Genomic DNA, 25,184 nt, shown 5'->3' with positions numbered 1-25,184 from the left:
CAAAATACTTTTATTCCTTTCTTTCTCTTTTTTTTTTTTTTTCCTCTCGTTCTTCCTTTCCGAAGAGAGAGGCGGACCCCCCACATACCCACCCTCCTCCCTTCCGACCCCGCCAAGGCTGCGCTTGTTGTTGCCCTTTGGGATGCCCCTCCTCGCCTCCACCCCAAGCTCCCTCCCCCGTGCCCGCTCACACCTCCGCCCTCCTCGCCTCCGATCTTGCTGAGGTTGCCGTAATCATTTTATTTAATCACCAATATTTATATTGATCAATCATTAATATTTAAACTAATTTATTTAATTTTTAACTAATTATCTAACTAAAATAATTTACTAACTAATTAAAAAATTAAGTTATTTTTATAACTAATTAATGTATTAGTTAACTGATTAATTAACTAATTTTTATATTTATTAATTTATTATTATATTCATACCTAATAAACTTATTAATTTATTGAATTATTTTTAATTAATATTTTGATGTTAATCAATTAGATAAAATATTTTTAATTTGAAATTATAATTCTTATTTTTTCTGTTTTGATTTAACAATCCAAATGTTATATATCTTATATATAGAAGCAATCTAATTTTTATCTAAATATAAAATTAATCTAATTTGTATTCATATTTTAATTTATATTTATTTCTAAAATAAGTAATTTTTATTTATACTCAGACCAAACGTTCAATAATAAGTTTTTTTTCTTTTCTTTTTTTTATTTTTTTTTAACTCTTAATAAGTCTTCTTCTTGTGCCTAGCAACTTTCTCACTTAGACTTGCAGTGACTTCTCTTAGATCCAGCTTCATCCCTTCTCGCTCTCTCTCTCTCTCTCTCTCTCTCTCTCTTGGAGTAAGAGAGTAGCTCTTCTCCAATGGCGACGATCCGTACTCATCCCGTTCCCTCTTCTCCTCTACCTCTTCCTCTCCTCTTCCTCCTCCTCCTCCTCCTCCTCTTCTACGCCCCATTCTCCGATGCTTCGGTTCACGACTACAATGGCGAGAGGTTCGCGGGCATGGGCAACGCCTTCATCCTCCACGGCGGGAGCGAGGGCCTCTACGCCTCCGTATCAAATCCTAACTCCACCGAGGGGAGCAATGGTGACTCCTTCATTCGGTAATGCCCCCGACCGAGCTCCTTTATGCGACTCAGGCATTTGCGTAGTCTCAGATCTGGGGATTATTTGGTGTGACCCAATTTTTAGGGTTTTTGTGGGGTTTTTTGGAGAATCGGAGCGTGCGGAGTTGAGATCTGTGGGATTTTGGCGAAGATTTTATCGCCCCAAATGTGAATTTTTGAGCTGTTCCGTGAATAGTGTTCTAGTGTTGGTTGATGCTTTCCTTTTGGAGTAGTGCTACCACAAGGAACACTATACAAAAATCCCTTGAATAGTTTCTCTCTCTGCCGCAGATAGAATTAGAAGCTCAAAAGGGAGCTTCTACTTTAGTGGTTCACAATTTTTTATTTTTATTTCAACTGTATAAGAAGTTACAGGAGTTTTTTTTTTTTTTTTTTTTTTTTTTTTTTTTTTTTTTTTTTTTTTCTCTGAATGCTCTGCTGAATGTAACTGCCGCTCGGAGTGGAAGCAGAAGTGGGACCAAATAGGCACTAAGTCTTGTGCATAGAAGTTTTTTACTTTTAAAAAGAAGTAGGTAAAGAAAACAAGAATTTTCTTGTGTAGTGTTACTATTTTACTGTTGCTGGTGTGCGTGGTAACTACTGAGAATGCTTTTTGCTAGCTTTATATGCTTGGATAGCTTAGGAGATCTTGCCTCCGGGCAGTCTTGTCGGCTACGGGCAGCTTACTTTTGTTGCCGTAGTTGGTGTTTCTTCTACTTTTGTGGCATTTACATTGTTTCTTTTACTTAAAATTCATCAATGCATATAGAAAGATGTAAATTCTTCTTTCTCTCTGATCCAATCTATGTTGTCTACGACATGTGATATAAGTTTAGATAGTTGCAGAACACCAAGAAATTTGATTGCATTGTAGCAAACATTCTGTCTCAGATTATGCGATTCATAACCTGCAATTTCTCACAGTCTTTTCATTTTCCTCGTTATTCTCCTTCTCATATTGTCAGTTTCGATAAACTCACTTTTAAAAGACCGGAGACGTCTAATGAGTCAGCTAAGGGAAGTGATTCAGTGAAGGTGCACGCTATCATTTTTGAAGTAGAAGATCGCGAGATGATTGGCGGATCAGCCTATGGTGGTCAGAGAGCTATTTGTTGCACCCCAGATCTGGCAAAATTAGGTGCTTGTACTCAAGGTGCTGTGATTTACCGCCCTTCCACTCAGAACCCTGACTGGCCACAAGTTCTTGTTGCTTCCTTTACTGGAAACGATCTCACGGCAACACTGCCTTCTCGGACTGTACCTATAACCAGAACTGGAATGTACAACATGTACTTCATACACTGTGACCCGTCACTAAATGGACTGGAGATTGAAGGGAAAACTATATGGAAGAACCCCACTGGCTATCTACCTGGAAGGATGGCTCCTCTCATGAACTTCTATGGATTCATGTCTTTTGCCTTTGCCATACTCGGTATCTTCTGGTTCTCTCAGTACGCAAGGTTTTGGAAAGAGGTCATTCCGCTTCAGAACTGCATCACTTTTGTCATTACTTTGGGCATGCTTGAAATGGCATTATGGTACTTTGAGTATGCCAAGTTCAATGAGACTGGAGTCCGACCAATGGGGATCACATTTTGGGCAGTGACGTTCGGTACGATTAAAAGAACGGTCGCTCGTGTTATAATTCTTATTGTTGCTATGGGTTATGGTGTTGTAAGGCCTACTCTTGGTGGTCTGACTTCCAAGGTTATTATGCTTGGAGGCACATTCTTTTTAGCATCTGAGATTCTTGAATTAGTGGAGAATGTTGGTGCTATAAGTGATCTTTCTGGAAAGGCACGGCTGTTCTTGGTTCTTCCTGTGGCACTCTTGGATGCTTTCTTCATTATTTGGATATTCACTTCTCTTTCCAAGACTTTGGATAAACTTCAGGTGAGCAAAGCCTCTGATATTTCTTTTCTCATTATTTTTTACTTAGGGCATATAGTTGAGCTTTCGACATTATGTTGTTTTTCCAGTTAAACAATTACTTTTTTAAGGAAACTAAATTAACAAGATTTTCTACAGGCAAGAAGATTAATGGTCAAGCTTGACATATACAGGAAGTTTACAAATGCATTGGCTGTGGCTGTTATCGTATCTGTTGGTTGGACTTGCTATGAGGTAATATTCACTGTTGACCACCATAATTTTTGCTGTTCATTGTGATAGAAAGGAGCAAGGGGTGGTTTATTGGTTTTGCATTTAGTTTGAGCTTATCTGTTGCTGAATCATATTTCAGAGGAATTAAATGAGAAGTCCTAAAACTCGTACTATTCAGTTTAGCAAGTGGAAGAAAGCACATCTTCCAATTTGAGATAACTAGGATTTTTCAATCATCATGTCTGTGCTTTATGTTGCTTGTGTATAAATTGTAGTGCTAATTGGGTGACTGTCTTCCTGCAGCTCTACTTCAAGTCAAGTGATGTGTTCAATGAGCGATGGCAGAGAGCTTGGATAATTCCTGCCTTCTGGCAAGTCCTCTCCTTTTCTCTTCTCTGCGTTATTTGTGCTCTGTGGGCACCTTCTCAGAATTCAATGAGGTAAAAATTTTACTATTCCATGTTTTGTATGTGTATATATAGTTTTTTTATGACACTTTGCATATATGCATGTGGTCTTCAGAACTACAAAGTTCGATTCATAATCGTCCTTAAAACCCTAATCTTTGTAGTGTTAAAAAGGATGTTCTTGATAGTATGCACATACTGCTAGACGTCATGCAGGGGAACATTTAATTGTGTTTTGTAAGATTGCAAATATATAAATATAAGATAAGTTACTAATATATAAATATAAGATTAATTACAAATCTGATCCCTGAGGTGTTGACCGACATTTCAATTTCATCCTGACGGTTTGAACTTTGAAGTGTAACAGCTTTTAGTCCTCTAAGTTTATTCTCTGTAATAGTTAAATACTTCGGATTGTCTGCCATCTGAACAGTGCCGCATTAGAACCATCTTTTGATTGTTTCGTGCTCAATTGTAACTTTAAGGATGAAAGCAACCGTAAATTTTCACCAGCCTAGTTATTATGCAAGTACAAAACATGTTTTAAATAAAACTTTAAATTGTTTTCAGCCATCTTTGTTCATCATGCAATCATACCTTTGGCCATAATAGAAAATTTGATACAAGGATGCTATATTTAAGCTAATAAATTTGCATCCTTTCTATGTTATCGCTGTTCAAATGGTAACTGTTATCTTGCTTTCAGATATGCATACTCTGATGATGCGAGCGAAGACTTTGACAGAGAGGATACTCTATCTTTAATAAAGCCAGGGCCAATTCCTCCAAAGGATGGCCGGAGTTTTCCTGCTTCTCCGGATACTAAAACCACAATAAGCATTAGCACGCCCATCTCGCATGATGGCATGGAGGTAGAAGACAAAAGGGAGTAGCTGTGTTATCCTGCTACTCGTGATATTATATTCTAGAAATAGTCTGTCCTTCTATTCTGATTAGTTTGTGCTAATCGAGCAGGTAGCAGCAATGGGATTTTTCATGTTTTAGATGGACGGAATATATATTTAGAAATATATGTGTACTATTTATTGTTTGTTGGGGAGAAACTAGTGTTGAGGATATCATTTTTATTTTACCTTCTTTAATCTGTTATACTTGTACTCTATTGGTGGTAATCTATGCAGTTTTATCAACATCATATTTCACAGAAATGATAGATTGACTTGTATTGGTGAACTTAAAAGAACATTTGCTGGAGTCCAGCCGCCAGAATTTGTTTCAGCTTCTCAAGTGCATAAAGCTTGTAAGAAACAAAGGATGAAGTTTTTGTCAGCTTTGAGTTTTATGTGCATGTTTGAACAAAAGAAAAATAAAGTGCTCATGCAATTTCTCGCTGAAGATTGTTTTTGCTTCTTTGTTTAAACGGTTTACTATTTCATGTGGAGTAATTTCTGTTGAAAAGATTCCATGATCATAAAGTATGGCGGCATTGCGCCGCACTTCCTTGTCAGGTAGAACAATGCATTATCAGGCACAAGATAGATCCTTGTAATAAAATGTTTTTTTTTTTTTCATTTTCATTTTGGATCATGTGGATCCAATTTTCTTTCTATTCATATAGTAGTGTTTTGTTTTTGTATTTTCAAGGCTGGGAGTTAGTTTTGAGTAAACTGAAACTTACACCATTTCAAATAGTTTTAAATGGTGTGAGTTTCAAACAGTGTAATTTAGTCAACTTAGTTGCAAACGATACAATTTTTGTTTTATATAATACAATTTAGTCTCAAACAGTTTGAAAATAGTATAATTTTCATTCAAAGAATGCAATTTTTGTTTCAAATAGCACAATTTTCACTCAAATAGTGGTAGTTTCATTTCGAACAGTTTAAATTTTGTTCAAATAATAGAATTTTTGTTCAAATAATACAATTTTTATTTGGAAGAGTACAATGTTCATCTTTAAAAGTACAAGTTTTATCTCAAATATTGTAATTTTCTTCTGAAATAGTACAATATCATTTTAACAATACAACTTTATCATCATCATCATCTTTATTGTCTAATTCTTGACCTTTTCTGTAGCAACGAAGATACATAATTAGGGGTGGAAACAAGCTGAGTTTAAGCGAGCTTCCCTAAGCTCAAAATTGGCTTGAAATTAATTTCGACCCTAAGTTTAGGTTTAAGCTCGGCTTGAAATTAATTCAAGCTGAGCTCGCTAATTTCGAGTCAAGTGAGTTCGAGCCCTAAACTAGCCGCTTGAAATTCTTAACATTACGCAATCTATAGTTTAATTTTTATAGAATATTATCTAAATTTGATACAAAAATATATCTAAGGTATTATAATGTTAAAAACACTAATTTAGGGGGAAGCGAGTGTGCGAGCAAGTGAAAGAAAGGGGCGGAGAGAGAGAGAGTAATTAGAGTTAGTTTTAGGGAAAACTTCAAAAACCCCCCTTGTGGTTTCGCACTTTCTCACTTTAGTACCCTGTGGTTTAAAACGTATCAATTTACCCCCCTGTGGTTTCGTTTTTCTCTTTTTGTTATCAATTTTATTTTATTTTTCTTAAATCAGTGACAAAGTTAAAATTAAAGAATACTAAAGTGAATATTCGATAAATATAGATGGTTATCTGAAGTTTTTTGTATATAATTTAACGAAATATTAATGAAAAAGCTTCCGGAAAGATAAAAATGAAACCACAGGGGGGGGCAAATTAATACGTTTTAAAACACAGGGTACTAAAGTGAGAATGCACGAAACCACAAGGGGGTTTTTGAAGTTTTTCCTAAGTTTTATTGATTTGATTTTGTGGGCTAACAAATATGCCCAATAACCAAAACTTTATATAAATATAATTAAAAGCTTTTCGAGCCTAATTCGAGCGAGTCCAATAATACTAAAGCTTGGCTTGAAATAAATTTCAAAATTTTTTTTCTGTTTAAGTTCGGCTCATTTAATTTCGAGTCGAGCTCAATTGAGCTGAATACCGAGCCGAACGCGAGCCGAACACGAACTGGCTCACTCATTTGCTAGCCCTATACCTAATGGTCTTTCAAGAAAAAAAATATTTTTTTCTTTATTGTTTTTCTTTATTTTTCTTTATTCTTCCTTTTTTTTTCTCTCTATATTTTTTTTCGCTATCACGCCCTCCCTCTCGTCCTCTATCGTTGCTACTACCCTCGCTGGACGTGATCTCCCACCCCATAATCCTTAAATCTCTTGGTACCCTCGTCACCATCGCCATTTATGGCCATGTACTACTGCAAGCTCACTTCACACGATTCATATCATATTTGAGGTGGAGTCAGTGGAGATGTGGCCAAGGTAAGGGCATATTTGTTTCACCGAAACTAAATTTTGAATTGAAGTGGACTTTAAATTGAAGTTGAGTTCGGTGAAAACTGTTGGAAAATCTTTCTGATATTTTATTACAATATTCTTTAAAAATAATTTGAAAGTTTAATTTCAGATTTAGAAAACTTCCGAGAAAGAAAATAAATAATAAATACTGTAAAGAAAAGGTTTAGATAAGGCCTGTGGATCGAGGCGTGCGAAGTACTGTCCTGGAAGCAAAATTGCCCCTCCACGTGCGAGGCTTCCTGGCAATTACTCCTAGCGATACAACGACCACGTTCCACCCCATTGGCACGCTTTCAAGGTGGCGCAAGACGAACCCAATAAACTTCAGATCCAACAAAGAAAACTAGACGAAAATCAGCAGAAAAGATTAACGGCGAGAAAGCAGGGAAAGAATAGGTAGGGTTTAGGTATGCTCAGGTTCTTGATCAACTCGTGTAACCTCGCCCAATATTTATAAGGGTTAATTACACCAATGGTCCCTAACCTTTACACTGTTTTTCAATTTGGTTCCCAATTTTTTTTTTTGCAATCAAGTCCCTAATCTTTTGATTTCATTTCAATTAAGTCCCAACCATTAGACAGCTGTTAAAATTGACGAAAATGCCACGTCAGCACCACGTCAGTGCCACAGAGGCGCCATGTCAGCGCCACGGTGGCGTTGTGTCAGTGGATTGCAAAAAAAAAAAAGGTTGGGGACCAAATTGAAAAATGTGCAAAGGTGAGGACAATGTGAATAAACCCATTAAATTTATAAGTTCAAAAAAAAATTTAATTTAAGATTTAAATTTTAATTTAAATTTTGATTTTGAATTCAAATTTAAATTCGAATTTCGAATTTCAATTTTGTATTTAATTTTAAATTAAATTTTAAATTCAAATTCACATTTGGAATTCTAAATTCTAATTTAATTTCAAACTTCGATTTGAAATTTCAAATTCAAAATGTGAATTTGAATTCGAAGTTTTTAATTCAAATTTATAATTCAATTTAAAATTTAAATTCAAATTTAAAATTTAAAATTAAATTAAAATTAAATTAAAATTAAAATTTTAATTTATATTCAATTAAAAATTTAAATTTAAAATTTGAATTTCAATTCAAAATTTTAATTCAGCTTTAAATTCAAATTCAAAATTCTAATTTCTCGTTAGTTTAAAATTTTAATTTTAATATTATTTTTGAATTTAAATTTAAAATTTTGAATTTTTTTTAGGGACTAAAATGAAAAATGTGCAAAGTTTAGGGACCTAAATTGACATGCAAAAGGTTGCCACATAGACGCTGACGTGGCGATTCCGTTAATTTTAACCCTTTTTTTAACGGTTGGGACCTAATTGTAATAAAATCAAGAGGTTAGGGACTCAATTGAAAAAAAAAAGGGTTGGGGACTCAAGTGAAAATTGGTGAAAAGTAATTAACCCTATTTATAACCAATGCGAGAATCTTGAATCTTGCTTCAACGCAATCTTGAATCTTGCTTCAACGCGTCAAGTCTGTGTGTAGAACAAGATAAGTCTAAGATTATAGGGATAAGAATGTCAAATCTGTGTAGAACAAAATAAGCCTAAGATTATAATATGAACCATGCGCGCTGCCGCTCGCCCCGCCCAGCTCGGACTCGTGCCGTGCGCGTGTGTTTGAACGAGAGTATAACTATCATTTTCTCCCAAGCAACTAGTTTGAAAATAAAAAAATATTTATACACCATCAACACCCGTTTGATTTCCAATGTGGGACTAAATCTCACACATAAAAATTTTAGTTGGGCTCTCAAGCAAAGCCCATTAATAATAATTGGGCTCCCAAGAGGTCTTAACAAGTTTTAAATCACAAAATCTCAATAAAACCCAATAAAATCTAATAAAAATTACTTTTTTCCCGTTGTTTGCTTCGCAGTTATAGAAGTGAAGTTTAATTAGTTTTGCTATTTGTTTGGTAGGAAATATATGATTTAAAACTATAATTTATATATAAATAATATAATTTAATAAATAAAAATAATATAATTATATTTCTATATAATTAAAATTTAATTTAAAACAATTAAATTATTTTTTATACATAAATTATAATAATACAACAATAAAATTATAAAGTGAAAAAATATTAATACAATTAATCAATTTTTATCATATTTTAATTGTACAAACTAAATAAAGAAAATATTAAAATTAATTAATCAAATTTTATCATATTTTAAATTTGCAAACTGAGTAAAAGAGTAATTAGTACCATAATTAAATATATTTAAATATAACCATCTTTACCTTGTATATTATTTTATTATTTTTTCTTCATCTCCCTTCACCGTAATTGACTTCAGTCAACGATAGGCCGAAGTCAATTACGCCGTTTCAGGTTAACTCAAGTTTCGACTGTAACTTTTTTACAGCGAACCAAATAACAAAAGTGATTATTTATGACGAAAACGATTTCCTCCGTCTCCACTTTCACCCTACTTCCACCCAAACAAACATGCCCTAAGAGTGTGAAGTGCAGTATAAATGTTGGGGTGGTGGAGAAGAAGGAGAAAGAAGAGAAAGCGAGAAGGAGAAGGAGAGAGAAACGGTGAGAAGGAGGAAGACGAATCGGAAGCGGAGAATTAGAGAAAAACAAAGAGAGAGACAAAAAGGAATAAAAATATTTTAGTCGGTTTCTGAAAATTCAAACGGAATAAGCAAAATCGAAAATAGTGTTCCGTTTTTTGCAAAAATACAAAACAGATGGATTTTTTATGCAAATTGTCCATAAATTAAGAAGTAGTTGCACATATATATACTAAATTTCTTTTCTGCAAAGATAAAAACATACAAAACTTATCTAAACTATATACTATTTTAAATCGACTATTTAATTTTTTTAAATTTTAATTTTATTATACAACCTTTTAATTGATTTGATTTAATTTAGTTAATGACACTTTGACTTTAAAATTTATATGCGTTGTTTATTTTTATAAATTTAATTAGTATATTTCATAAAATTTTCGTAACTATAAATTTATTAAAATAAATAATTAACTTAAATTTTAAAATTAAAATACTGATTCAAATTAAATAAATTAAAAAATTAAATAATAAAATTAAAAATTTTAAAAATTAAATTGCCCACTCAGAGTAGTGTATGGTGCAAGTTAAGTTCTGTACTGCATTTAGGGGTGTAATGTGGGCCGTGCCGGGCCGGCGACGGACCACACATTTTTCGGGCTGAACGAGGTCGGGGCCGGCCGGCCGGTCCGGATTTAATTTCGGCCGGGCCGTGCCGGCCCAAATGTCTATCTTTGGCCTGGCACGGCCTTCGGCGCGGAGGCACGGGCCGTGCCGGGCCGGGTCGTGCTTCGGGCGGCCTAATAAAATATTTATTTTTAAATTTTTTTAAAAAACTTTAAAAATATAAATGTCACGGCCCGGATTTCTCGTTCCCCGGGCACGCTAACAGATCCGCCGTATACATAGGAATTTCTCCTGTATACGAAGCGAAGCTGTACAAGCACCTGAAACCAAACACACTACAACTAGTAGTATAGAGCTGCTAGAAAGGAATAAAACATATATAAATACAGTGGTTCAAAACATACATAGCATCCGGGTACAAATATACTCGCTCTAGCGAGGTATAACATCCGTATGTAAAAAATCAAAAACTACAACTACCTGTACCTAGTACTCCTCTAGCTCTGCGACTCGTCTGGAAGGGCTTTAACTCGCAACGCCCTTGCCACGATCAGTTTCGGTAGTAGCAGCAGTTGGAACAGAAGGCTCTGCAAAAGAGGGGTAACAAATGGGCGTGAGAATTACTACAAAAATAAGTAGTCCTCAGTGGGTACTGCCCTCAACTCATCGGCTCACCCACTAAGTCTACAGATGTATGCTCAAAAGATAGTAAGGGAACTAGAAACAATCTACAGCTACATGCCACTATACTATTATGATCTGACACTACTGTCTGTAGAATAAGGCAAGCTCTGACCCAATCTCTCTAGGGACTGTAAACGTACCCGTCCCAGGGACTATGAGCACACTGTCCTGCCTGTCGAAGCTATACAGCTACCTCCACACTAAAAAGTCCGTGGAGAGTAACTCCAACCAGGACACAACGACACCAACGCAAAGGCACAAAGTCCGACTCCGGAGTGGCACTCGTGGGCGCTACCCAACCGAGTATGCAAGTGTATCTCTGTCGAGCTCAATCAGGCTCTCACAGGCTAAGATCCAAGTGAACAGGGTCCAACTACCAAACTCATGTGCCCTCGACACAATCTGATGCAAAAATAGCAATTTGGGTCCACCGTCAAGCTCAACGGCATCCGACAGTCCGGAACAGCCTAAACACTGCTGTAAAAATAAGTTCGGCATCTCATCACGAACATAAATACATTCTACACTATCCTGGGTATCCACCGCCCACAAACTGCGGTGATACAAACAAACTACGGCTCCTAGAGTTAAATCTAATAGTTTTAACATATGACAGTGTAGAAGCGCTAGTTTTCTCCTAAGTCAAATCCAAATCCAACATGTATAATTTATCTAACTTACTAGTTACTACAGTATGCTCCAAATTCAGATTTCATTTAACATGCTAATCGATAAATTCGAGCTAAAAACAGGATATACAACTGTTGAATATATACATGTTGACTACGTGTACACTTAGGAGAAAAATCCGATGATTAACCCACCTTAAGAGCTAAATCCACGGCAGCGAGGAGTCGCCGGAATCCCTGTCAATCTATGCCACATCCAGCAACCAAACAAATCCAAGGTCTACACAAAAATCCACAAAAAATCCATCAATACTCCAAAAATTCAACACTTAAGCTAATATCATCCAATTCCAATGTCAACTATACCTTCCAAAGCTCAAATCAGATGAAGGAAGGTCCCAAAACCAGTGGGCTGTGTTGGAGTATCAAGCTCTGGTTCACAATCCAGCTCCTTCAAAGAATTGCTCTAAGAAAACCACAACAAACTCAATTTCAGCTCAAACTACTAGCAGCAGAGAAGAATGTGAAAATGACTAAGCTAATCTTAACCAAATTCTGTCAATTTGGGCTCCACGAATTTCTCTTGAAGTTTAAAATCCAACAAACCAAGTTTCGTGGCAAACGGAGCTTCCTACGTCATACACGAGTCGAAACACTTAAGGTCGCCGCTGGAAAACTGCTAGAACTGCAGCCCTCTAGTTGAAAGTGCACAAATTGGAGGAATTAAAGCAATTTGAGGTGTTAGATGCAATTCTAAGCCTTCACTGTGAAGAAAGGATGAAAAGGGTTCACTGGGAGCGTATATAGCCTATTTATAGGGAGGTGAAAAGATAATATAAGCTCCAAGAACTTCAAACACAAATCTGCTGCCCCTGCAGAAATCCCCACTTTCGGGCGCCCAAAACATACATCTGGGCGTCCGGAATCTCCAGGCTATACAAAAGCTTCCCATTGGTTCCCCCGCCACGGTGTGCTGCGCCCATAACCGGCTCCGACAGACCTCACCTACCACTAGCCACGTGTCAGTGCAAACGATATTCACGAAGTGAATTTTCGGACCCACTTCTGGGCCCCCGAAACTAGGATCCGAATTGGCTTCCAGTTCTGTTCAGTACTGCACTCAAGTTCTGGGCGATCCAAACCCTGTTCTGGGCGTCCGAATCTGGCAAAACTTCAGTTTTGCTTATTTGAGTGCGCCGAGTCTATTTCTGCATCCATTTCGTGCATAATTGACACCGACTCAGTCCGACACTCTTCAGATGTGTCGACCAGTCACTAATACTGTAACCAATTCTATCCAAACCTCTAAAACACTACAATAAACATCCAATATTTTCATTTAAAATTAATATTTTGATTAAAATAATAAAAAATTATAAAAATAATTATACTAAAGTAAATATTTAATTTTTTTTAAATAAATAAATTTGTATTATTTTTAAAATAAAAAGATAGATTTGGTCCAATGGACCAAAATATTTTGGTCCATTGGACCAAACTGCACCTCCCAAGGTCTGCCTAGTAGACCATGGGAGGAGAGCTCCTGAGGAGGCCCTCCTCCCCAGGAGCTCAGACCACATGGTCCAAGGCAGTTGCCTTGGGCCATGGGGTCCGGACCCGGCTGGCAGGGCCCAAGCAGGCCGTGCCGTGCCGGGCCGCCCACTTTCCCTCGGCCCGGCGTGGCCCAGACCAGTTTCGGGCCGTGCCGTGCCGGGCCGTCGGGCTCTAAATGTGAGGCCCAGCACGGCCCGAAGTGCCGGGCCGGGCGGCCCGGCCCGTTTTACATCCCTAGCTGCATCTTACATTATTATCTAGGCTCTGCAACTGACGTGGAGCGGGGATTTCTGTTTTGGTTTTTCCCTGCTCTTCCTTTGCCTTTTAAGATGAAAAATTTCCAACTGAGAAAATTCTCTGCTGCGCTCTCCCCGCGCTATCCCCCGACTCGCTCCACCTCCCCACAAGCATCCCTCCCTCCTGCATCCGCATCCTCATCCTCATCCTCCACCTCCCCATGCCTCTAATGGCGCTCCCCGCCCCTCCTCTCCCCATCTCCGCCCCCTCCTCCTCCTCCTCCTCCTCCTCCTCTCGCCTCTTCTTTTCCCGGCCACCTTCCTCCTCCTCCGCCGGCGCCGTCGGTGCCGCTGCCTCCTCCTCCACCGTGTCCGGCGACGACGACCCCCCCGACCCCGTCGAATTCCACTACCCTCTCGCCGACCCCTCCATCCGATGGCCCGACCTCCACCTCCACTTCCCCCACCTCCCCCATCCCCATCCTCATCCCCATCCATTCCCCACGCCTCCTCCTCCCTCTCCCGGCGAACCCCTCGACGAAACCCTAGAAGCCACAGAATCCTTCGGCGACGGCTTCGAGCCCCTCGACGCCAAGGAGCGCCGCGGCCGCGCGAAGAAGCTGACGAAGCTCGCCCTGAAGCGCGCCCGCGACTGGCGCCTCCGCGTCCGCCTCCTCTCCGACCGCGTCCTCGCCCTCCCCCCCTCCGCCCTCGTCGCCGACGCCCTCGACCGCCGCGCCGGCGCCGGCGCCGACGCCCTCCAGATGACCCCCACCGACTTCGCCCTCGTCGTCAAGCGCGTCGGAAGCTCCAGCTGGAGCCGCGCCCTCGAGGTCTTCGAGTGGCTCACCCTCCGCCGCCGCTACGCCCCCGGCCCCCGCCTCCTCGCCACCATCATCGGCGTCCTCGGCCGCGCCCACCAGCTCCCCCTTGCCGAGGAGGTCTTCCGCCGCGCCGCCCCCGAGGTCGAGCCCACTGTCCAGGTCTACAACGCCATGATGGGGGTCTACGCCCGCACCGGCCGCTTCACCGACGTGCAGAAGCTCCTGGGCGCCATGCGGGATGGCGGGCTCGAGCCGGACCTCGTGAGCTTCAACACGCTCATCAATGCTAGGGCCAAGTCTGGTAATTTCCCTCCAGGCTCGGCCCTCGAGCTTCTCCTTGAGGTCCGACGGTCCGGTCTGAGGCCCGATACTATTACCTACAATACTCTTATCAGCGCGTGCTCGCATGGATCGAACTTGGAAGATGCCATGAAAGTTTTCAAGGACATGGTGGCCTCCCAATGCCGGCCTGATCTTTGGACCTACAATGCGATGGTGTCCGTGTATGGCCGGTGCGGGATGGCACGCGAGGCGGAGCTTCTCTTCCGCGAGTTGGGGGATAAGGGTTTTACGCCGGATGCCGTTACTTATAACTCTCTCCTGTACGGGTTTGCCAAAGAGGGGAATGTGGATAAAGTCGAGAGGGTATGCGAGGAAATGGTGAAAGCTGGGTTTAAGAAGGATGAGATAACCTACAACACAATCATTCACATGTATGGAAAGCAGGGAAGGATCGACGTTGCACTCGAACTGTATGATGAAATGAAGTCGGAAGGGTGTAGTCCTGATTCGGTGACTTATACTGTGATAATTGATTCGTTGGGAAAAGCAGATAGAATTGGTGAAGCAGGGAAGGTGATGAATGACATGGTGGAGGCCGGGGTGAAGCCAACACTGAGGACTTTCAGTGCTCTGATTTGTGGGTATGCCAAATCTGGAATGCGGGTAGAGGCGGAGCGGACATTTGACCATATGATTAGGTTGGGGATCAAGCCGGACAATTTAGCTTATTCAGTTATGTTGGATATTTTATTAAGATTTGGTGAGATTAGAAAGGCAATGCCTCTGTATCGGGCTATGGTGAAAGATGGCTATAGGCCAGACGGGGGCATTTACCGGATGTTGCTTGCTGTTCTTGCAAAGCAAAGTGAAGATGAATTAATCATAGAAGTTATTGATGACATGGAGAATTTTTGTCAAATGAACCCACAAGTGATCTCCACTATTCTCATAAAGGGCGGATGCTTCTTTCACGGCTCTGAGATGTTAAAGAAGGCTGCTGTTGAAGGATACGAGCTTGATCGTGAGAATTTGCTGTCCATTTTAGATGCGTATGAGGCATCAGGCAAGATCGGAGAAGCTCTCTTTTTGCTTGAATTTATTCGAGAGCATGCACCCAGCTCCCATTCTTTGATATCGGAATCTTCGATAATTATGATGTGCAAATCTGGGCAGATAGCAGCTGCGATTGAAGAGTATATGAGAACAAGGATATTTGTCTTTGGATCCTTCGGCAGAAATTGCAGCTTCTACGAGTTCTTAATCACGTGCTGTGAGGAGGCTGGATTGTTATGTGAAGCTTCTCAATTGTTCTCCGATATGAAGTTTCTTGGCATTGAGCCTTCACTAAGGATCTATCAGAGTATGATCGGTATATACTGTAAAATGGATTTCCCAGAAACTGCTCATCAGTTGATGGACCAGGCTGCAAAAGTTGGTATATCATTCAATGATCTTTCGACCTATGTCAATCTAATTGAGACATATGGGAGGTTAAATCTTTGGCAGAGGGCGGAAAGCTTGGTTGGGAAGCTTAGACAGCACTCACTTGTTGATAGAAAAGTTTGGAATGCTTTAATTCATGCATATGCTGAGAGTGGTCGATATGAGCAGGCAAGAGCGGTCTTCAATATAATGATGAAAGATGGCCCTTCACCGACTGTTGAAACAGTTAATGGTCTTATGCGGGCGTTGATTGTTGATAAGAGGCTGGATGAGTTGTACGTTGTTGTTGAGGAGTTGCAAGATATGGGCTTTAAGATTAGTAAAAGCACAATTTTGTTGATGCTTGATGCCTTTGCTAGAGCAGGGAACATATTTGAGGTTAGGAAGATATATAATGGGATGAAGGCCGCTGGATATTTGCCCAATATGCATCTCTATAGAAGTATGATTACTTTATTATCCCGTGGAAAACGAGTTAGGGATGTTGAGTTGATGGTTGCAGAGATGCAAGAAGCTGGGTTCAGACCAGATCTTAGCATATTCAATTCGCTCCTTAAAATGTACACTGCAATCGAGAATTTTAAGAAGACATTAGAGGTGTATCAAAGCATATTAGATGCTGGGTTCAAGGCTGATGAGGATACTTATAATACTCTAATAGTCATGTATAGTAGAGACCGGAGGCCTGAGGAAGGTTTCACTCTTTTGAATGAGATGAGAAAACAGGGTTTGGAGCCCAAGTTAGATTCTTACAAAAGCTTACTGGCTGCTTGTGGTAAGGAGCAGATGTGGGATCAAGCTGAAGAACTCTTCAAGGATATGCGATCAAAGGGTTTTAAATTAGACCGGTTGGTCTACCATCTGATGATGAAAATATATAGAAACGCAGGTAATCATTCGAAAGCTCAACACTTGCTTGTTTTAATGAAGGATGATGGTATTGAGCCCACGATCGCCACCATGCACATGCTTATGGTTTCTTACGGGACTGCTGGTCAGCCTCAAGAGGCAGAAAATGTACTTAATAACTTGAAAACTTCTGGTCTAGAACTCAGCTCTTTACCTTACAGTTCTGTTATTGATGCCTACCTGAAGAATGGAGATTATAACCTTGGAATAGCAAAACTACTGGAAATGAAGGGGGATGGATTAGAACCGGATCATAGAATATGGACATGTTTTATAAGGGCTGCAAGTCTGTGTGAGCAAACTAATCAGGCAGTCATGCTTCTGAATGCTCTAGGCAACACTGGTTTCGATCTTCCTATCAGGTTGAATAATGGTCTCAGAAAATCTTCAAAACAAATTCATGTAGTTCGTAATTGTTTGTTTTTTAAGAGTTGTTTATGAAATTTTGATTTGCAGGCTGCTGACCGAAAAAACTGGGCCTATGGTTTTAGAGGTTGATCGATTGCTGGAAGAGCTGGTTTTGCTAGAAGACAATGCTTGCTTTAATTTTGTCAATGCACTAGAGGACCTTTTGTGGGCATTTGAACGTCGGGCAACTGCTTCATGGATTTTCCAACTAGCAATCAAGAGAAACATATATCATCATGATGTGTTTAGGTAATTATTACAACCTTTAGTTGCAAAATATAGGTAAACTTGTATTAGACCCCTTCAAACTCCAGGCCATTATGAAACTACTCTTTTTATTAACAGCACTGTAGCTTCTAATTTTTTTGAAAATTTCTAGTCAGTTAAGTTCAAATTTTTGTTAAATTTAATGGCTTAATTAGCTATTAGTGGTTAATTAATTCTGTTTTATCTGCTACTAGGTAATTAAAGCCATTAACTTAGACGGAATTATCAATGAATTTGATAAATACCCAATTTATTGCTAAAATCACGTATTAAAAAAAATCATTTTTTTGGTTAAATTTAAAGGCTTAATTAGCTAGTGGTTATTTAATTCAGCTTTATATGTTATAAAGTAATTTAAAAACTTAAATTTGATGGAATTATCAATGAAAAATGAGCTAGGAAAAATTACACCATGAGCTAGCTATAGGGGTGTAAACGAGCTGAACACAAGCGAGCTGGAGTCGGCTCGTGTTCGGCTCGTTTATTAAACGAGCCGAACACGAGCTTGCTCGTTAAAGTATCGAGCCAAAAAATTCAGCTCGTGTTCGACTCGTTTATTAACGAGCCGAACACGAGCTGGCTCACGAGCTGGCGAACGAACAATAAATTAAAAAAAAAATAGATTAAATATAAATAAAAAATAAATTTATAAAATCTTATTCATTAGACTTTGATCTAATAGTTGAAACTTTACATATAAATGAATCTTTTTATAATTAAGCTCGCATTTATATTTTTATTTTGCTAAAAATAAAATAATAAAAATATATATTATATATAATTATTTATTTATAAATAAAAATATAAATTAAATATAATTATTTATAAATATATAAAAATATAAATTAAAGAAATTATCGAGCCAAACACAAAAGAGATGTACCCCAGCTCGTGATCGAGCTCATTGATTAAACGAGCGAGAAAAACCCAGCTCGTGTTCGGCTCATTTATTAAACGAGCTGAAAAATCCAGCTCGTGTTCAGCTCGTTTACTAAACGAGCGAGCCGATCTCGAGCTCATTTCGAGCCGAACACGAGCTAGCTCGCGAACAGCGAGCTGGATTGCCACCCCTAGCTAGCTATAATACTGGGTACTATAATAGTGAAATAGTCAAAATATGATAGTGAATGATCAATATGATTTTCTCCCTTGAAATTTAACTAGTTTGGAACACATTCTATACAACATATTTTAAATAATTATCCTGCACATTTCGCAAGAACTAAAAATAATTTGAAAGCCACAGAGATGTTGTAAAGGATGTTAAACAACTCCTTCAAATTAAATATTCAACTGGCAGTTGTTTTGCATATCCGTCAATCAAAATGTTCTTTTGGCCAATGTCAGTGACTGGATTCAAATTATTTTTCTGACCTTAGGGAAATTATTATGGTAGACTTGTTTCCAGCTTTTCATTAACTTGTATTACACAGTAGAAATGTATTCCCGTATGTGAACAGAGAGTTTTTCTGTCTAGTCAATCTTCTGAACTTCCAATAGGAGTCAATTTGCACCTTGTCTGTATGAAACCTGATTCACAGCTAATGTCCAGAAATTCATACCATGTATTATTTCAGTTGTTAATGAGCAGTGCCATCTGATTATAGCTCAGTTAATTTTGCTGCATTATCAAGTGATTGGGCTGTCTATGCCTGTACAGTAAGACTCTTGATATCATATCATAATTCAGGGTTGCTGAAAAAGATTGGGGAGCTGACTTTCGGAAGTTATCTGCTGGTGCTGCACTTGTTGGTCTTACATTATGGCTTGACAACATGCAAGTAAGTATTTCAGTAATGCTTTTGGTGAGATTTTAGTTGCTTTTGGGGCATTGCAGAATAAACTCTGCACTTCTCGTCAAAGTTTGTACACCTTGCCTGTTAAAATCTGAGGTATTCATGTAGCACCTAGTATGAGAGTTTGGAGGAGAAAAGGTAATTGAGCGATTAATAGTCTAAACAAATTATCAATTGCGGATATCCAAAATTTATTGAATAAACTGGACGCTTCATTATTCTATGACATGATTTTATCATCAGTCCGGATAGGCTTTTCGGTCCTTTGGCAATAGTCTTAACAGCAAGCTTTTGTACATTTATCAATCCACATTAGGGATATTGTATCCTTATTAATAAAAAATTCAGTATTTATCTAGTATACTCTTTTAAGTTTTCCTTCCATCCCCAGGGCTACTGATATACTCCTTAATACTCTATTATGTGATCTGATGTCTGACCAGGCTAATTATCATTTTCCAACAGGATGCTTCCTTGCAGGGATCTCCCGAATCCCCAAAATCTGTTGTTCTGATAACAGGGACTGCAGAATATAACATGGTTTCCTTGAGCAATACCCTCAAAGCATACCTTTGGGAGATGGGTTCACCATTTTTGCCATGCAAAACTAGAACAGGAGTTCTTGTTGCAAAAGCTCATTCTCTTAGGATGTGGCTGAAGGATTCTTCTTTCTGCGTCGACTTAGAGTTGAAAGATGCGCTGGCACTCCCGGAGATGAATTCGATGAAGCTAACTGAAGGATTTTTCATGAGAGCTGGTCTAGTACCGGCCTTCAAGGATATAAACGAACGGCTAGGGCAAGTGAGACCGAAGAAGTTTGCTAGGCTGGCTTTGTTGTCCAAAGAGAGCAGAGACAAGGTCATTGAAGCTGACATACAAGGCCGGAAAGAAAAGCTAGAGAAAATGAGGAAGAAGGGTCTTGTTAGAGCGAGGAAGCCAACAAGATTGCGTACAGGGAAATTTATGAGGCGGCAACACAAAGCACACACGAATTCGTAGTACTTCGACTTATTTCTGTTGTTGGCGTTCCTAGAAAAACTCCCAGATAAGATTATGGATTACATTTTGATCCTTTATAGTTCTGCTGTCCATGCTTAGTTAATTAAAGGAATTTTGGGAGGCTCTTTTGACAATAGCGAACCAAATCATGGCAAAATTTTCGAATAAGAGCAGCTTTATCAATGGATTGTTTTTGCCATTCTTCAAGACTTGCATAATATCGAGTGGAGATTTGATCTGTGGTATAATGGTAAGTAAGCCTTTTTAAGTCGAATTGCACCAATTATTTAAAGCACTTTTATTATTTCGCCCCAAATTTTTTATCATATACTCGTGGTGGTTATTTCTTTTTGTACCGTGGTCAAACATAAGGTTATCTCAAAATAGCACTTCATGAAAGCTATGGAATGATACTATGATAGGTACCGATATATGAGGTGCTGAATGCATGAAACTTGCCATAGACTAGATGAAGTATAATGAAGTAGATAATAGACCTAGTATAATGAGGTGGATAATAAAGTATGTGATCATTTGTAGTACACTTTGCATTATATGTTACTCGAGCAAGTCATATTTGGGTGTAGAAGTGTATCTCAATACTTAATATGAATAATGATGGTTTAACGAGATGTATAGCTAGTTTTTTTCTTTTATTTTTGGGTGATGGATTTCAGGAGAGGATAATTTGGATTTTGGAGTGGATTGTTTTTGGTGTTGATGTGTGGTTGAATTGTTGTTATCAATTGTAATCAGCTTGGGCAACCTATTTCAAGTTGCGTCATTACCTTCTATTCTTTTTAAATCCAAAAGAAGGAAACTCTCTTTCTTTAGCCTATTAAATCTGTAGCTGCACTATTTGCCGTTAGCTGAGGCTTCGTCAAATTTAGTTTGACACTTTGATGTTTGATCTCTAAATCTCCATGTCATGATTTTTCTTTTTGCAGATTCCAAAGATCCACTAATGGTGCGAAGTTGCTAGCTTTGCAGCAGAGTCATAACTGGATCCGCAGAGCAAAAAATTTCTCTGCAGACCATCTGTAGTTCTCAGTTTATTCACCCAATCAAAATATGTTTTGAAATATTTGAAGAGACCTGTCTCATACTTGGATGAAAGATGAAGCATTTCTATGTAAGTAGAAGCTGTAATATCATGATGGCCCACAATGTAGCTTGTTCTCATATCTAATGATTTTTATGCATGCTTTTTGTAGAACTTTCACTCCATGGTTGAACTTAAGCTGTGCAAATATTATTCAACTGATCTTCATGCAAGAGTTAGATGATTAAACTATTGCGCTCATTTGGGCAGTCTTCAAGAAAGTTATAGAAGTCTCAACTTGGCACATTTGTTGTTACAAGAAACTTTCTTCCTGATATTTTCATTTTTCTAGAAACTTTCTTGTTTTAGGTGAAGTGATATCACATGAATCAGTGGATGGAATAGAACTGCCAAAAAACACAGATAACATAGACTGATAGACATAATAAATTATCAGTACAGCATTCGGAGCTGTACCTTGGTGCTACAACAAAAGAAATGTAGCTTTGAAGTAAAAGAGTTTGCACAGCTAATATTTTGGATTATAATCAAGAGATTCGAACATGAATGGGCTTTTATAGAGAAAGGGACTAGGTGATGTGGTGTAATAAATCAACCAAATTTTCTTATGCAGGGAGAACTGAATAGGCGCTAGGCATTTCCATGAAATTTCTTTCCAATGCACAAAAAAATTACGTGGGATTCAGAACTCTTCCTCAGGTGAATATTCATCTTTGAATTAAACCTTGTGCCTCTCTGCCATCTGTATGTCTTCATCACCTAGATTTCCTCAGAAAGTTTAAATAATATTAAGTTAACTTCAATTTGTAGTCTCCCTTTGTTTTTTGTTTTTCTTTTTTATCAATGTAATTTCCTTCTACTGAGCAGAGAAGGTGGGTGCCCTTCAAAAAAATCAGAGACAGCCGACTCAAGCTCCTCTACTGAGTATTTGATGTACATCTCCGGGTGCTTCCCGTTCTCTATATGCTGCCAAAACCTCCCAAGAAAAGATCGGTGTGCTGGGAGCAGCTTCTCCAGTATTGAAATCCTCAGCTCTTCCCATAGCTGCTCGTCAGGCACGATCCATGTGGCTTGGATCCGGTGCGCCTCATCAAAGGCAGCATTGAATCCCCTGAACCGCTCCCGGATCACCAACTTTGAGACCCCTGATGAGAAGCCTCTGCTCCCACTGCTCACGTGCAGCCCCTTGTCCCTCAAGCACTGCAGGATCTTCATCCACCTGACGCATTGGTAGATCATCGCCTCATGCTGGTACTTTCTGGTCAGCTCCCCCAGGTAGTCGTCACTGATCATCTCATGGAGATTGGGCAACTCATCCTTTACCTTGTGGATGATGTAGTGGACGCTATTCATCATGAAGAGGTGGGAGAGCGCGGCATCCTTGTAGAGGTTAGCCTTGTTCTTGAGATTTTGGAGAAGGATGGCGATAATCCAGGTCAGGTGGGATGAAAGCGGGCTCTGGTCATTGCTATCTTCCCGTATGTCTCATTCCAGTGGTGTGATGGTGGTATCGTCGACAGAGAAGAACCTAAGGCATGAGAGGATGAGATTGGTGAGTGTTGGCTCATAACCGGGAATTAGCCTGATGTAGTTCATGACGTAGTGAGGGGGTGTATGGTGCCGCCGGGGAAGGTGGTGTTGGATGTGTTGTGGAGTACGGCACTCTCGAACTTGTTGAGGATGCCACGGACGGCCTCAGCGAGGCATGAGAGGATCTCGCTGGCCTGGATGTAGACAGAGGTGGAGGACTGGGAGCAGAAGATGGCTGCAATGTTGGGGAGGAGGTTGGAGTGTGTCGTGGGGATCGAGGATCTTGAAGAGCTTCTCTGGTGACCGGCGCACTATGCTGATCGCCTCTGCGAAGCTGAAAAGCTGGAGCGCTGGGCTCCCGACAACCTCGGTGAAGGGGGCGTCGACATCACTGGTAAGGAGGCCATTGAATATGCGATCAGAGAGGTGGCGCTCACTGGCGAACACAATGCGGATGGCAACACAAGCGGCGGGAATCCAGCGCCGGATCTTGGACTTGAGGGCATCCCACTCGAGGCGCCGCACGTTGCCGATGCTGAGCTTCTCGACACTGAGTTGGCGGAGGCAGAGGTCCAATGCCGACTTCCGAGCAGAGCTGTAGACCTGGATGCACTCACAGCCGTAGCCGGTGAGGATCATCCCCTCTGCAATGCTCCACAGGTCTGAAATCGCATCCGAAGGCATCAGATCGATTTTGCGGATGCTCCGCATTGTGCGGCAGCTGCTCCTCTGCATCCCCATGCAGCTTCCGTCAGACTCCAACACCGACTCAGAAAACTCTGCACCATCGCCACTGCTGCCGACTCTGTCGGATAAGACACCAGAGTGCTCCGAATCCAGGGAGCTGGACATGGAGAAGGAACTCAGATTGGTGAGTGATTTGACATCGATCTCGCTGACCCGGGAGACGAGAATGTTGCGGAACTCATCCTCGAGACACACCATTGCAGTCTGGACGGCGTTTGCCAATGAAGAGGACGAGGCTGATGAGAGCCGGCAGGGGCTGCCCGTAGTAGTGATGGGCCGCTCCTTGATGGACCGGCAGATCTTGTCGACAACACAGAGGTAGCTCCGTGCCTCAGAGCTATCTCCACCATCAAAGAGCATCCGCCCTTCTCTCGCCACTGCCGAATCCCACCGCAGGATTAGCCGCTCCGCCGCCTCCAGCTCTCCTACTGTCGCTATGGTGGCGCCTCCACGTCCCTGCATCATTCAAGAATAAGGAGGAGAAGACAGATGGTGTACACGGGACTCGTTAGTTGTTGTCTCAAAACGCTCAGTGGACTCATTTGAAGGTGCAGGGAAGGAGGGAGAGTTTTGACTGTGGCTTCCAACAAGTTAAGGGAGATAAAAGAATATTCCGACGAATGCTCAGACATCTGACTTGTTGCTTCCTGTGGTCGTCGTGATGGAAAGATACCCATCATCGCATGCGAGATACAGGTACATCCCTCAGACAACAACTGGTGTAAAACTTTTATGGGTGTGTTTCGAGCTCGATAAATTATTACCTACACCGGATGCACCCGTACACATGTGAACCACCAACCTATGCACCCTTCGATTCATAAAAATGCCTTTTTTTGTGTTATTGATGAGTTAGTTTATATAGTATGATTGTTCTTAATCAGTTTATACATACAGTTTATTTTATTATATTACATCAACAATTTAGAGGATTTTTTTGTTCTTTTGAGATATTATCGTTAGTGAAGGTATTTGGTGCGTGTTCATGCAGATGAACCTGAGGTGCAGACGGTAACTTCTGTCCGACAGCTTTTTGGCCGCAAATGTGGGATTCTGACAAAAGCTTGTCATGCGATGACTACGCAACTTGCGGGCGCCGCCTGTACTTGATGATTTTTGTTTCAAAGTAAGTTCTAAATAGGGCGAACTTCAATTGACACTCTTATGTTTTGAGTGTATTTTTATTTTACTATTTTATGATAAAAAAAATATGTTATTATATAATAACTATTTTTTAATTACTGTAAGATTCTGCCGTTTGGTAATGTGTCAAAACATAATAATATACAAATTATGGACTAATAATAAACTACAGAGTAGCAAAAATATAGCATTTCACTAGTTTATAATATATGGGGTAAATTGCACGTTTGGGCCTCAAACTAAGAGACTGGAAAACTCAATAGTAACAAATGCTTTGTACTATCATAGTATAAAATTATATATATATATATATATAGATTCCGGCTGCTATGCTATCGATAGCATCAAGCATTTGATGCTATCAACTTTTCTGCCGTTAGATTAATCTCTTTGATTATTTTTATCCGTTAAATTATACTATTCAACCAGCCATTCACTCAACCCTAGGGGTTCCATATCATCATAACCGCACATTTCTTAATTCAAGGGTTAAAAAACTAATAGCACCAATAGTTTGGTGCTATTGGTAGTATTT

At 39.7% G+C, this 25,184-nt stretch overlaps 2 protein-coding genes and 1 pseudogene across 4 annotated transcripts; 2 read left to right on the top strand and 1 right to left on the bottom strand.

The window, feature by feature from the left end:
• Window positions 764–4,867, top strand: LOC109711930 (transmembrane protein 87A-like). Its single transcript, XM_020235305.1, has 5 exons — window positions 764–1,118; window positions 2,087–3,017; window positions 3,153–3,248; window positions 3,531–3,667; window positions 4,344–4,867. Exons 1-5 carry the CDS (start codon window positions 877–879, stop codon window positions 4,528–4,530), a joined length of 1,593 nt encoding a protein of 530 aa, XP_020090894.1. The 5' UTR covers window positions 764–876; the 3' UTR covers window positions 4,531–4,867.
• LOC109711405 (pentatricopeptide repeat-containing protein At3g18110, chloroplastic) lies at window positions 13,307–24,781 on the top strand. Of its 3 annotated transcripts, XM_020234417.1 has the most exons (9): window positions 13,307–17,058; window positions 17,153–17,353; window positions 19,062–19,152; window positions 19,633–20,416; window positions 21,114–21,298; window positions 21,843–21,928; window positions 22,097–22,480; window positions 22,569–24,202; window positions 24,498–24,781. In XM_020234417.1, the coding sequence occupies exons 1-4, from the start codon at window positions 13,460–13,462 to the stop codon at window positions 20,164–20,166; spliced, it is 4,425 nt and encodes a 1,474-aa protein (XP_020090006.1). In that variant the 5' UTR covers window positions 13,307–13,459; the 3' UTR covers window positions 20,167–20,416; window positions 21,114–21,298; window positions 21,843–21,928; window positions 22,097–22,480; window positions 22,569–24,202; window positions 24,498–24,781. The 3 variants fall into 3 exon arrangements, with proteins under 3 accessions (XP_020090006.1, XP_020090005.1, XP_020090007.1); XM_020234416.1 differs by having other exon boundaries at window positions 22,097–24,202; XM_020234418.1 differs by lacking the exon at window positions 21,843–21,928 and having other exon boundaries at window positions 22,097–24,202.
• On the bottom strand, window positions 21,935–23,968 carry LOC109712107 (annotated as a pseudogene).

This window comes from Ananas comosus, linkage group 6 (assembly GCF_001540865.1).
Source record: "Ananas comosus cultivar F153 linkage group 6, ASM154086v1, whole genome shotgun sequence".
NCBI lineage: Eukaryota > Viridiplantae > Streptophyta > Magnoliopsida > Poales > Bromeliaceae > Ananas > Ananas comosus.
The sequence above is the reverse complement of the archived record's forward strand: the minus strand, read 5'-3'. Positions and strand labels throughout refer to the sequence as shown.

Excerpts from the sequence above, each read along its gene's own strand:
- LOC109711930 (XM_020235305.1), top strand. The coding sequence starts at position 877 with ATGGCGACGATCCGTACTCATCCCGTTCCCTCTTCTCCTCTACCTCTT. Across the intron at positions 1,119-2,086 it reads AATGGTGACTCCTTCATTCG|TTTCGATAAACTCACTTTTA; the intron begins GTAATGCCCCCG and ends TCATATTGTCAG. Across the intron at positions 3,668-4,343 it reads CCTTCTCAGAATTCAATGAG|ATATGCATACTCTGATGATG; the intron begins GTAAAAATTTTA and ends TCTTGCTTTCAG.
- LOC109711405 (XM_020234418.1), top strand. The coding sequence starts at position 13,460 with ATGCCTCTAATGGCGCTCCCCGCCCCTCCTCTCCCCATCTCCGCCCCC. Across the intron at positions 17,059-17,152 it reads GGTTTCGATCTTCCTATCAG|GCTGCTGACCGAAAAAACTG; the intron begins GTTGAATAATGG and ends TTTGATTTGCAG. Across the intron at positions 17,354-19,061 it reads TATCATCATGATGTGTTTAG|GGTTGCTGAAAAAGATTGGG; the intron begins GTAATTATTACA and ends ATCATAATTCAG.